This window comes from Branchiostoma lanceolatum, chromosome 6 (genome assembly GCF_035083965.1).
Source record: "Branchiostoma lanceolatum isolate klBraLanc5 chromosome 6, klBraLanc5.hap2, whole genome shotgun sequence".
Taxonomy (NCBI): domain Eukaryota; kingdom Metazoa; phylum Chordata; class Leptocardii; order Amphioxiformes; family Branchiostomatidae; genus Branchiostoma; species Branchiostoma lanceolatum.
The window spans coordinates 13,912,579-13,925,497 of NC_089727.1; the positions used below are offsets into that span (position 1 = coordinate 13,912,579).

The 12,919-nt window shown below is 39.4% G+C and overlaps 2 protein-coding genes across 4 annotated transcripts; both read right to left on the reverse strand.

Moving 5' to 3' along the window:
* Positions 1-1,626: 1,626 nt before the first annotated feature.
* LOC136437413 (tumor necrosis factor receptor superfamily member 27-like) lies at positions 1,627-10,480 on the reverse strand. 3 transcript variants are annotated; one of them, XM_066432015.1, is made up of 11 exons: positions 10,361-10,480; positions 9,119-9,214; positions 8,370-8,483; positions 7,254-7,450; positions 6,823-7,034; positions 6,122-6,250; positions 5,316-5,502; positions 4,751-5,181; positions 4,388-4,539; positions 4,210-4,264; positions 1,627-3,849 (listed from the first exon to the last, which is right to left on the reverse strand). In XM_066432015.1, exons 1-7 carry the CDS (start codon positions 10,379-10,381, stop codon positions 5,405-5,407), a joined length of 867 nt encoding a protein of 288 aa, XP_066288112.1. In that variant the 5' UTR covers positions 10,382-10,480; the 3' UTR covers positions 1,627-3,849; positions 4,210-4,264; positions 4,388-4,539; positions 4,751-5,181; positions 5,316-5,404. The 3 variants fall into 3 exon arrangements, with proteins under 3 accessions (XP_066288112.1, XP_066288114.1, XP_066288115.1); XM_066432017.1 differs by having other exon boundaries at positions 10,108-10,469; XM_066432018.1 differs by lacking the exon at positions 10,361-10,480 and adding an exon at positions 9,576-9,697.
* Positions 3,331-5,285, reverse strand: LOC136437253 (uncharacterized). Its single transcript, XM_066431733.1, has 6 exons — positions 5,269-5,285; positions 4,751-5,181; positions 4,388-4,539; positions 4,210-4,264; positions 3,746-3,849; positions 3,331-3,363 (listed from the first exon to the last, which is right to left on the reverse strand). Exons 1-6 carry the CDS (start codon positions 5,283-5,285, stop codon positions 3,331-3,333), a joined length of 792 nt encoding a protein of 263 aa, XP_066287830.1.
* Positions 10,481-12,919: the final 2,439 nt, after the last annotated feature.

Genomic DNA, 12,919 nt, shown 5'->3' on the forward strand with positions numbered 1-12,919 from the left:
GTTCTTATTGACAGGCTTTAAAAAGTATATGTGAAGAGCGGGGAAAATCTTACTGACACTGTGACAGGTTAGCTTAGCCTGTCAATAAGAATTTTGCGGGGGAAATCTTATTCACTGGCCTCTGTCTTGCGGTATTGTCGCAACGTTAACGTTATATAAAGTGCAAAAAAAGTCTTATTATCCGACGGACCGCATAGGTTTTAATCAAAATTCCTACAACATATAATAAACAAGGTCCTTGAAAATCCCTTAGACTTAGGGCTATCCCGCCGCCGGATCGCATACTAGTGAGTGATCGCATATCCGCCATTTTCTTATTTCGCCGGGATCTACCTTGGGTTCCAGTAGAGTAGTCTAGAGTAGACTGTTTATCGGGCCTTTTAGCCGGTTCCCTTTAGCCGGTACCTTGTAGTCAGTTCCGTCGGCGGCACAGAGCCTCCAGCCCGCAGAACCCTAATGATGCTCGGGTCACATTTCCTAACCGGGGCCCGGCCGGGCTGTTTGCGGAAACGAAAAATCCAAGTGTGTGTCAAAAATTTTGCACAAGCTATGCTCTTAAATAATTTTGGGTACGTTTTGTGTTTTTGTTCTCTGCCCGGCCGGGCCCCGGATTGGAAATGTGACCCTAGCATTAGCGCACCGGGGGATTTCTAAGACCTGGCGGGCTGACTGTCCTTAGGCCGCCGAAGAAAATCGCTAGCGACCCGGTACTAGTCTGGAGCCCAGGGTAGCCTTCTTCTTGTCGTCAGGACCAAAAATAGATTATTTCATGCCGAAATACAGCAACCTGTGATGTTTGCTCATCAAATCATACTGTATGTCGGTACGTTTTACCAAGGAGGTTTAGTTTTACTACCATGTTCGTGTCAATGCCTCGGATACCACTAACAACAAACATCATGGTGTATGGTAAGAAAGATGACGCGGCGGCCGGCCGGGGTCGCGAAGTATTTTCTGTCCTTTTCTTGTCACCAGGACCATAATTATATTATTTTATGCCGAAATATAGGAACCTATGATGTTTGCTCATCAAATCATACTGTATTTCGGTACATTTCACCACCCTTTTTGTGTAAATGACACAGAAAAAGACACCACTGAAAAACAAACATCATGGTGTATGGTAAGAAAGATGGCGGCGACCGGACGTGGCCGGGATCGCGAAGTATTTTCTGTCTTATTCTTGTCGCCAGGGCTATAAATATATTATTTCAAGACGGCATATGGCAACCTGTGATGTTAATTCATCAAATCATACTGTATTTCGGTAGATTTCAGCCATTTTCAAGTGTATTTCGTGTATTTCGGACGTGTATTTCGTGTATTTCGCGTATTTCCCGTATTTCGGTGAATACACGATCCCGTCCAAAACTTTATTTTCTCAGTTCAATGATATTGTATTAGTTCATAATATATCGGGTATCGTCGAAGAAAGCAGATCAACTCATATGTAATCCAGTCACCCCTTCATAAAATAATGTACAAAACAGCTGAAGGGAACTGTACCAAATTGGTCATCTATCTTTGACAAAATTGTGGAATAGTCTTGCGACTTACACCTATTAGTAAAGAGAAATTTCCACTGCAGAGACTGCAGTGGCTGGGGGATGTGGAAACTACTGTAAATTTTTTTTTTTTTTTTCAACCTTTATTAACATTTGCATAACATTACATTCACATAACAATCACATAACATTATAATACATAGAAGTAATTGCGATCAGGCAGTATCGCCTTACGGGGCTATTTCTGTACTATTATTTACCCTGTTCTTAAAAAGTGCAAAGTTTGGTTTCATGTTTTTTACATAACATAGGTATATACAGTATTTTGCCAAGAGAATATAATATAGAAGTGTGGCACTGGCCGTACGGCGGTAGCATACACCATATACATGTACAATCAAATTCTCGTCTAGCTCTATATCTTTCTTTTCATAGCTCCTCCACCAAAGACAGAATTGCTTCCAGAACATTTTAACCTCTCTACAATACACAAAAATATGTACTATAGTATGTTTTTCCTTACAGTTATTACATCGGTCGGTTTTTACTACATTTGTTTTTTTTAACCAGCTGTTTGTAGGTAGGAAATGGTGGATTATCTTGTACTGAAAATATTGTAAATTGGTTTCTTTAGTGACAATAAAGGCGGTAGTATAAACTTTCTCGATGTTGTCTTTACCAATTTTACGTGTGATTTCGTTTTCTCTAGTGGGTGGTATAACTTGTTTTTCTATAAGGGTATCGTATATCTGTTTACATGTTGTTGTGAGGGGATGGATTTTCTCCGTGTATTCAATGATATTTTTAGAGGCGCACTTTTTCCCATTGTTTTTAATATTATCTTTCCAATTTTTTGGTATTGCCGCTTTAATAGAATTGAAATTCATTATTTGTCTTGAATCCATGGTCAAACCATATAAATTGTGTAGGTCTTTGTTTGTAAGAAAAGATCCATCCTCGTACAACAAATCGTTCAGATAGATAATTCCGGCATCTATCCAGATTTTGTAATATATTGGTGCATTTTTTACTAAAATAAATCTATTATTCCACAAAACTTGCGAACATATTTGTCTATGTGTTTTGGGTTCATATTCCATCACTTCTTCCCATGCAACTAAAACATCGTTGTAAACTACTGTGAATGCAGAAATGTTTGCGGTGGTTTTATGTTCACTGTTTTTGCGGTAAACTCTCTAAACTTAAACCACTGTAAAAAGCTGTTCCATTGTGACTGTAGCGCTACTTTTGTTTCAAACACAAACTCAAACCAACACGAACAATCTATTTTCTCTCTAACCCGAAATTAAATCCCAGCGAACATTTCTGCATTTACATTTACTGTTATATGTCTCTGATCTAATACTGTTCTCTCTTAGATTTCTACTGCTGACTCAATGTTGACTCTCCAATATCAGCTACGCTGCCTCGAGAGTCGGTGTAATGTATTGTAGCATGTGACAATAAATAAATAAATAAATTTCTACTGCATTACAATAATCTTAAACAAAGGAAACATTAATGATATAATTGAATCAGTAATATCTATGGGATGGTTAAGGCAAGAATGTTACCACAGAAGGCTGAACTCATTACCTACATGCTGTGGAACAGCGAGGACCCCAGAGTCATGAACATCAAAATAACATGACTTTTTGTTTGTACCTGTAAGTACTGTAAATACAACAGCTTTTCAAGTCCATCAATTCTGATGACAACCTACCCTGCAGTAACACCCAGTAATGCTGAAAGCAAGATTATGTACTAGATACCTACTGGAAGGGTTTGGAGTGTGCGCCCACATAGACATTTATTCTATTGTTGTCTAGAAACAGAACTTACAGGCAACAGCCTCTTTCTGTTATGTCAATAGTCCAAAAATAGAATGTACATCACTATAAGCCATAAACGCTTGTCCCTTCCCCCTGCACCTGTTTTTATCTATTGTTTATTGTATCATGTATTTCTTGTTGTGCAAATAAATAGATAAACAAACAAACACTATATTCTCCATAACTTCAAATTACAGAATCTGATATGCATGTATCTTGTAAAGAATATTCGATGTCTTGCAGGAGAGACAGACAAACTGCTTGAAGTGCATCAAATCTTTCTATGGAAGCTACATTCTGAAGGAGTTCCCTTATGGTACAGTTATTTTTTGTTTGTAGAAGCTGAAGGAGGTTTCTCATTCCTTGAAGATTTTGCAACTTATCTCTCTCTACATTAAATCTGTCTACGAGATGTTTCCAGAAGGAGTATGCTCCTTCTGGGTCAGGCTGAGGGTCCAGGTAATTTGACAATTTGTCTCTTGCATCTTCAGGGAGCTGCTCTAGGCCTTGATCTAGATACAAGAAATCAAAATAAACAAATGAATGTATATTTACATATTCTTGGTTATGAATGTTTTTGTACAGTTTTTTTTTATTAAGATTTTTACAATTTTTGTCGTATTTTTCGACAATGGATTATTGATTATATAATAGAAAAACACAGAAGTAGAAGTTGAAATGTTTCCGATCATAAAAAGAGTCCTTTTATTTCAAAAATTCAGTTTCGGAAATTGCACCCCAAAATGGGTAATGAACTTTGTTAAGGAGCTTTTTCTCAACAATTTGTCAGATATGACAAGGCATTGTCAGTGCTACATATTTGAAAATAAAATTATCATTGGGTTTTGTAGAAATGCAGAAATTGTGCTTACCCCCAAACTTGTCACATGCTGCGACAAGCAGTTTTCGAATTTCTTCAGTCATCTCCTGCAAGTAAAAAGATAGGGAGAGGTCAATGTAAATTATCTGTAATTTCATTTTCATCGACTTAACATGTAAAATGGAATTGACTGCAATTAACAATAACTTCTAGTTGTTGCGCTAACTAACCATTTTCTCTGCTAAGTTCTTGAAACGTTCTGTTGCTGGCTCACTCTGTGGTCGAGCAGTCTGATTCACCAAGCGTCCATCATGCAGCTCCACTACTGGCCTGGACCCTTTGTGTACATCCTGGTTGGATGCATTCTGATGCTGAAGGAGAACTAGAAGAAAGCACCGGAAAAACAAACTTGCTTAATTTGCCCAATAGCTATATTGTCAAGACAAAATCATCTGTTGAATTGAAGATCCTGGGACAGACGATTTATAGGGTTAGGTGTTGGCCTAATAAATAAAAGTGTTACAATAAAAGTTAAAACATCACTGAATGAAGCCAAAACTTTGCTGCTTGACTTGAAAGCTCAACAATCCTACCTTCAGTAGTTCCCCCTTGACCTGACCAGTGGACAACTGTTGGCTGGCTGGCTGCTCTACAGGGTATGGCATTGTTCTGCTTAGAACGTGAAGCTCCCCCTTCCACAATGCCATTGATAGAGCCTTCTGAACTGCTTGAGGATGGTGAAAGCTGGGATGACAGCCTGCTTTTCTGGCTGTGACTTCCGTAGCTGGCTCTCTTGTTGTGGCTTTTGTGTCGTCTTTGGTCCTTCAAGAGTTCGGTGCCACTGGAAGGATCTGAACAGTCGTTTGCATCCCCCTGGCTCTTGGGTGATGTGGCAGCTTCGTCACTGTTCTCAGTGTCAAGAGAACTTGTGGATGAAGCACTGGGAGAGCTGTTACCACTTTGCGAGTCATCCTTTGAGCTCTCCCTGTCCTCATTGTCTTCACATGAAGCACCAGGTGTGATGCTGAAAAACAAGAAGGAAAACCTCTGATAATTTTGAAATCGCTAAAAATGACAACAATGCATTTTATCAAAATTTTCATCTTTGCACCATGGAATTGCACACATCGAGTTTAAATTGTGGTAAAAGCTGTGTACCTGTTTGGCCCGTCTGTTCTTGATGACAGAAGGGCATCAGTTTCTCCTCCTTCCTCTCGACTCTGTAAGTTGATGCGGGCTGTGTCCAGCTACTGCCCAGCTCCAGGGTCATCTGTATCATGCTGATCCATATGTTCACCTGCATCTTCTGAACCCTGGGCACTATCAACTGTTGAGACAATGGGACCTATTGCAAGAACAATGTAAACAACCTCATTGGTTATGTAACAGTAGATATGGGTATGATGCAACAAAAAAAGGAGACACATTTTAAAAGTTTAATCTACATTCTCTTTGCTGAGCCACAGACCTATAGCTATGGATTCTTATGAGACATTATCATTGTTCTTTAGATAGCTTTAGCACAAAGTTGTGAATTCCTTTTGATTAAAGCAACATTTAATAGTATACCTGAAATAGCTGTGCCCCCCCCCCCACATTTTTCAGGCTGTGGTAAAACTGACCTCTCTGTCACCATGGAAACCAGTCAGATTCTAATAATGACAATGAAATGATGTTTGGTGTGCATTATGTATGCACTAATGCCAATGACAGCTTGGCAGCTGCCAAGTTCAGCTACAACTTTTGGCAACTGACAGTTTCCAGTCTGTCATTTGATGCCATACATATATGAATACATAAATCAATGATATATGGATTACCTAAATTACCCCATCTTACCATCTTACATGTCTTAAGGATAGTATGTACCAATCTTCTAGCTAATTAACTGACTGGTTTGAGGACTGCTAGTGGCATAATTTAATCAAGCTATTACATGAAATAAACATCAAAAGAACTCGTACCTGGATTTGTGCTCTTGCGATATGGGAGAAAGCCACATTTGTATGCCATAAAGGTGAAAACTCCGAGCCCCACAAGAACTGCCATAATGATTATCGGTGTTGTGTCATACCCATTGGAATTATTGTCTTCTGAAAAGCACAAATACATGTATCATAATTGTTAGACAAACAGGAGACAAGACGATTAATGATTTGCATTTGTGGAAGTGGAACACGCACATGCCACTTATTTTTATTAGATTCACAAGGTTGATTTAATGTGCAAAACAACCTACGAGATTGTAAGAATATGCTCCAAAAAGAGAGCACATTGGAAGGTAGAACCATGCTTTCATAAATCATGCTTTCATAAATCGCGCTCCTAGCAGCCGGCCCGACGGCTACCACCCCCTAAGACAGGAAAGGAAAGGGAATGGTTCCTGCTATTGTGCCACAAGCTCTTGGGGAGGGGGTCATTAACCCCAGCCAGCGAGAGATTATGTAATCACAGCCTAGTAGCAAACTGATATAACAACATTAGAATTCTATAGGCATTGTGGTTTTTCCTTTTTTCTTATTTTTTTGGAATGATGCAAAAAAGGATTTCACACAATGATTTGTGGTCATTCTAGTTTTCAATGTAACTTGAGTCTTGTCACTCTAAGTATTTTGAAGATGTTGTGTATTTGTGCTGCATGTATGCTACCTCTCATATGTCATACCTGATGACACTGCAAGGACATCCCTGTCTGATGTTACAACCATTTTCTTTGTTGTTGTAACTGGTTCTGTAGAAACATCCGTAGGAGGCCCAGTCATGGTTGGCATTGTTGTTGTCTGTGCATCCAACCAATCTTTACAAAGATGTGCATAAGGAGGGATCACATGCTTACAAGGGAGACAGTTTTCCTCATCTGGATGGGTGCGGTAGAACCTGCAACAATAAAAAAGAACTATTTGTGACCTTTGCCTTTGATACCTTAGGTCACACAATCTAAAAAAAGGCAAAGAGTGCTTGGAACATACACAGAACACTTTTGAGTGCACTGTTTTTGTTTTGTAAAGGCAGGGAAACGTAAACTAAGAAGGAAAGAGTGTTTTCACTTTTTCCATGCTCCTATATCCTGCAGCATTCGAGAGCTTATACACTTACCCAAAGAGACAAGGTCCACAATGGCTGTTGGTGTCGGCACTACAGTTGACACTGTAGTGTGAGTTATCACACAGTTTGCATGGTTGACAGCTCTCCTGGCTGGTTGAGTCTGAGAAAGTTGGCCAGGTTTGTGGGTCCTGTGGGCCGGGTTCACAGGGGATGCAGGTTGTCAGGGCTCCTCGTCCGAAACCACACGGCTGTGGAATCAGGAAAAGTGATATCAAAATGGCTCTACCCAAGTCTGCTTTTATCAAATCTGTACCTTTCATGAGAAATAAAATCTTTACCTTTAATAAGAAAATAGTATTTTCTGAACTTAGCAAAGGCAATGATTGACGTCACTCGTCTGTCCTAAAATTTCAAAGCAATCACAAAATGTACCAATTCTTGTAAAATCCAACTATCCTGCCCTCTCCTTGGCGCTGAACAGCATGTTCTCTGCATGACTTTCCAAACAACTCACTATACTAATAGAAATCTAAATCTAGACACAAAAAGAATTTTTGTGCTCTGTTCTATTCCTTTCCCTTGTCTATTCCTTTCTGGTCATCTTAAAAAAAATGTTTGGTCCTGTCTTATATACATTTTTGTCAATACTGGAAGTGAGTGATATAAAAATTAGATCTACAACTATCTCCATATTCACTTTATATGGTTGTGGCCTACAAGCATTCACAAAAAGTTCCCCAAGTTCTATCAAAGTTCTATTTAGCCCTGTCCTTGGTGCTGAATGGCATGTTTTGTATGAATTTGCAAATGAAGGCAATTTCAAATATAGACACAAAATTTCATTATGCATTCGTCTGTATCCCTATCCCTTGTGTTAGACTGCCCTCCCTCTTTTAAAACACAACATTTGGTCCTTTCTTATGTATACTTTTGCTACGTTACGTTTACGTTATACATTCGAACAACATATTTTTCAATATCCTCTATATTTTGTTGAAGCCTACAGATGTAACTAAGTTAACATCACTTCGACACTATACTTATTGGCAGTCTGCCATTGACCTTCTGCAACTATGTGCAAGCATGCGTAACACTGATGTGATGGGGAACAACAGGCAATAAACTGGATAGTGAGTGTGTGTTATTGTGTGTGATTGTTCAACTTACTCCTGAGACACCATACCCAGGTGGACAGGTGGGACAGGGAAGACACTGGCTGTTCTCCAGGTACTCATGTTGCCCACAGGTGGGAGCTGCTACAACTATGGACCCTGATGTTACCTGTGTGGAGGTAACAGTATTGTGCTTGTACACTGAAGTAGCTACCAGTTTTCTATTGGTTATGGGGTTAGGCACCTGGTCGAATATCATATTTGGTCCAGGAGATGTTCCTATCATTTGTTTCTGCTATGAAATAGAAGTCTGGTTAAAGTGTCAAAATGTCATGAGGGGACAGAGCTGGGAACTTTGTTTAGAAAAGAAGGGAGGCGGGTGAGTGAAAAGTTGATTCTAAAGTTATGTGAAAGACATGGAACAAAGGGGGTCAAAGTCTTACACTAGCCTGGAGTCCAGCCCTCTTAGCTTTAGTCCGCTACCCAAGCGGCGAGGAGCAGAGCTTGGGTAGCGGACTAAAGCCTGGACTACAGGCTAGTCTTACACATGATTACACAAATTGCATTCTCTTCTTACTCTAATGCGTTTGTTCAAGCTATCGGTCATCATCATCATCTTATGCTGTTCTCAATCTATTGTTTTATTATTAGCTTGGGAAAAATAAATTCCTTACAGATCTGAGGTCATCATTCCCTATCCTATCACTCCTTGTTTCAACTATGCTGTGCAGCTTTATGTCAATCTTTAATCAGTAAAAATCATATAGAAAGAAGAACAACATGTTATGTCATTTCGAGACTTACCAGCAGTATAGCAGTAATAAGGGGTCCGCAGGTTGCCCACGTAATCACACCTTTTGTAGCCATGGTACAGAGTTCAGTGATGTGTCGTCCACAATTCTGCAAGTACGAAGAAACCATAAAATGACTATTCTCATTCAAAGTCTTCTCAATCACACTGTCTGTCCATAAATGTTGACTCTCAAATATCAACTACGCTGCCCTGAGAGTCTGTGTAATGTACTGTTGCATTTGACAATAAATAAATAAATAAATAGATAAATAAGTTCTTGTTATATAACATTCTAACTTAGTCTACCTGGAGTTTTCACTTTATGACGAATATACGGTAAGGGTGGCTATGCATATGGGGATTAGGAAAATATCATAAAGTTTGGGATGGGGAAATCTACTAATATTTTCTATAAATTGTGGCTGAGACTAGCTATTGTTCGTGTCAATAAAACAATTTGGTACTAACGTCCTGTCAATCAGATTGTTTTGGCACTATTGACGGGATGTTCCTGATCCTGTCAACAAGAATATTTTAGCACCATTGTCAGGATGTTCCTATGCTATGGTATTCATTTGAGTGACAATTCATTTTTTTTATTCCGCTTTCTCTCCTGGCGCAAAAGAGAAAAAAACAAACAAACATGGCCAAAATCAGTACATGTACGAACATGTATGGCGTAAGAACGCTTGGGTCATGGGATTTTGGGCCGTCAGGGGATTCCCGGGCGCCATGACTCATGATCAGGTGCATGTTCGGACACGATACCCTTGTCGCTGTAGACAGATTAGTCATATATCTTATCTATCTTATATATCTTATATGAGTGGACCTTGGGAAAAGCAACGCAAAGCATGCTTCACCATATATGTACACGGTTTCATCATTAAGTAGACCAAATTTAAGCTGATCACACACAAAATTGAATGGACTTTGCACACTGGAGTATGTAGGGAGTAAGTGGCTTTATCAACAATACAAAATGATGAACACAGCCTACCTTTCCGTACACTAAACTTGATCTCCTCAGATATGCCGTTTCTTCTACCACGTCTCAACAAGGTAACGTTAGACCAATTTTGCCGATATGTGCTAAGGTAGCGGGCGGCGAGGCTCCGAGTTAAGGCCAAGATGAAGGCGAACGTCCAGTCGAGAAATGATGGCGGCGGAAGGCATCCACAAAGCACAGTAACTATTCATGTGTCGTTAACATTATATTGTCATAAATTCTACAACAGGTCGGACGCTCTTACCCTCCCTGTAGATCTGCGCATTTCTTGAAGGATACGTACGAAATGTTATGTGGACTAGTGTGGCAGCAAGTGGTGGAATGAATCGCAGAGGACGAGAACGCTGACTCTGACAGTAAGGGGATTCCCTGGGTGGAATTCCCCATTCGAAACTTCCGGTCTCATGACGAGCTCACTTGTGATTGGTCATCGCCCTAACTTCACCATGACCACAAAGGTAAACAAAGATGTCGTCATACTCCACCTCCATCATGTCCATTGCCAGCTCAGAAAAATAACCGTGACTCATATTTTTTCCAGTTCGTCAATCGTCGGATGATCAAAGACGACATGAGTCAACTTTATTATTACCTTGAAGTTTCAGAGCCACCTTTGCCTTTGAACCAGTGTATAAAGAACAAATAGTGACGTTAATCTCAGCAAGGACATTATATAGGATATAATGTCCTTGATCTCAGCAAGTGGCCAACGTTTTCTTTTATGGGGATTTGTGGGAGGGTTTATTCATCTTGGGGTGGTTTGCAACATGCACTTACCGTTCTACATTTTGCTATACAATTGTTCACATGATAAAAATGCATTCAACACCATTATTGAGCTTCAAGCATTCATTAAGATTAATACACCAATCATTGCTTAATTTTGTCTACTCACTCACTCATTCAACTCATGAGCACCATACATGTAGCTCCGAGTTATGGATGCCTGTCCAAATGTCAACTATGTGACTTAACACAACACAATCGACCTGACTCGTACAGTAGAAATTATTCAGACAATATTTTTCAGATTGTACAATGGCATTTTATTTTAATACTTGGCTATACAAAGGCAAACATCGTCCTTTATACCGACCACATTGAACATAATTCTACAATACCACTTGCACTGGTCACAACACTCTGTGAATGCACCAGGACCAAAACTGAACTTGGTTCCCTGTAAGTGCTACCCTCCCTTCCTTCGGCTACAATAGGACCCATTGTGCATCAAGCACTGTTCTGTATATTTCATGTTATGAAAGTTATATAACGTTACATGTGTATACCTAATCAGCTCCAAAAAAATCCATATCTCTTAATACTGGCTCAGTGTTAGCATGCGTTTCATCATACATTTACATTTGACAACATATAACCACGCCACGCCGCAAAAGAAATAGCTACAACAGTTTATAACTGCTTAACAGGTTCAATAAAACTGGCATATCTGAATCAGAAAGTCACACATTTTAAAGAGTAGAGACATACATTCAGGGTTTTCCCCAGCATCCTTCATTCAACATGTACCATTTGACAGAATCTTGTTGTTGATGATGAACAAGATTATTGCCATTCCGTCATCATTACAAGCAGAATTGGTGAGTCTGATAAGATGTATGAAAAAGGTAAGAATTCGGTCAAATCAGTCCAGAAGGTGTTGGCTGAGAGAAGGAAAAAATATTGGGCTGGGAGAAACCCTGCATACGTTATCTGCTCCCAGCTCAGTAAGCTTTAGTACATGTTGATACACAATGATTAGTGTAATGTTCATACAAACATAACTATGAGACAAGTAGTACTTGTATATTTACATACACACACACATATACAAATGTAGGTGTCACACTCTTATAGCCTAAAAGTAAATTTGAAAACAAAACTTATCAGCTAAAGCATGGATAATTTTTGTTGAATATTGTTCTGTCACCAATAGTCATCTTCTAATTACTGATGAAACTTAAGGGATCAACCTTAAGCATGCATTTGTACATGCCAACAAGTCCTATATAATGTCCTTGATGCCAACTACACACATGTATAATACTATTACATGTAGGTAAAAACTAAAACATACATTCTTTTCACGAGTGTCAAAACAATAACAAAGAATTACATTGTCTAATGATGTATATATTCCACCATATAACAACATGCTGGATGGTTGAACTTGGAAGTTTGCAGGTAAGTTTGAACTATTTTGTACATGTAATTAATCACATAATCATACACATACAAATAATATCTGACTCTTCAATGTTCAACTAACCAGCATGGCAACTGGGGACAGGCTTTTTAGCGAATGCCCACAAACGCCCACTCTGGCGAAGTCCGCGCTTCACGAATGCAATTTTTTTTGCTCAGAATATGTTCAGGTTGTGCTCCCATTAATTAATCCTGAGTTTCAAGTCCATCCATCAATCCAAAGTTAAATAAAGCGAACTTGAAGATTCTTACCTGGCTTTTTAGCGAATGCCCAGCAAAAAATGGCTTTTTAGCGAATGCCCACTATATCAGCCAAATTATCGGCCATCGTGACACGGGTGCTAAATCTAACACAATAAACATGTTCAACAAGTTGTCCCCTGAATGTGTACTCAGTTTCCGTGCTGTACACGCCTGTAAAGTCACTTTATTTTACGAAATACACGGCGCGGGCCGCGGCACATATACGGTGTAGAGGCCGCTAGTAACGTGTCCCAAATATGCAAATGAGCCGCCATATTGGATTTTTACGTCCGGGGCCGTGGATTCCCACGCCGTGTATTTCATAAAATAAAGTGACTTTACAGGCGTGTACAGC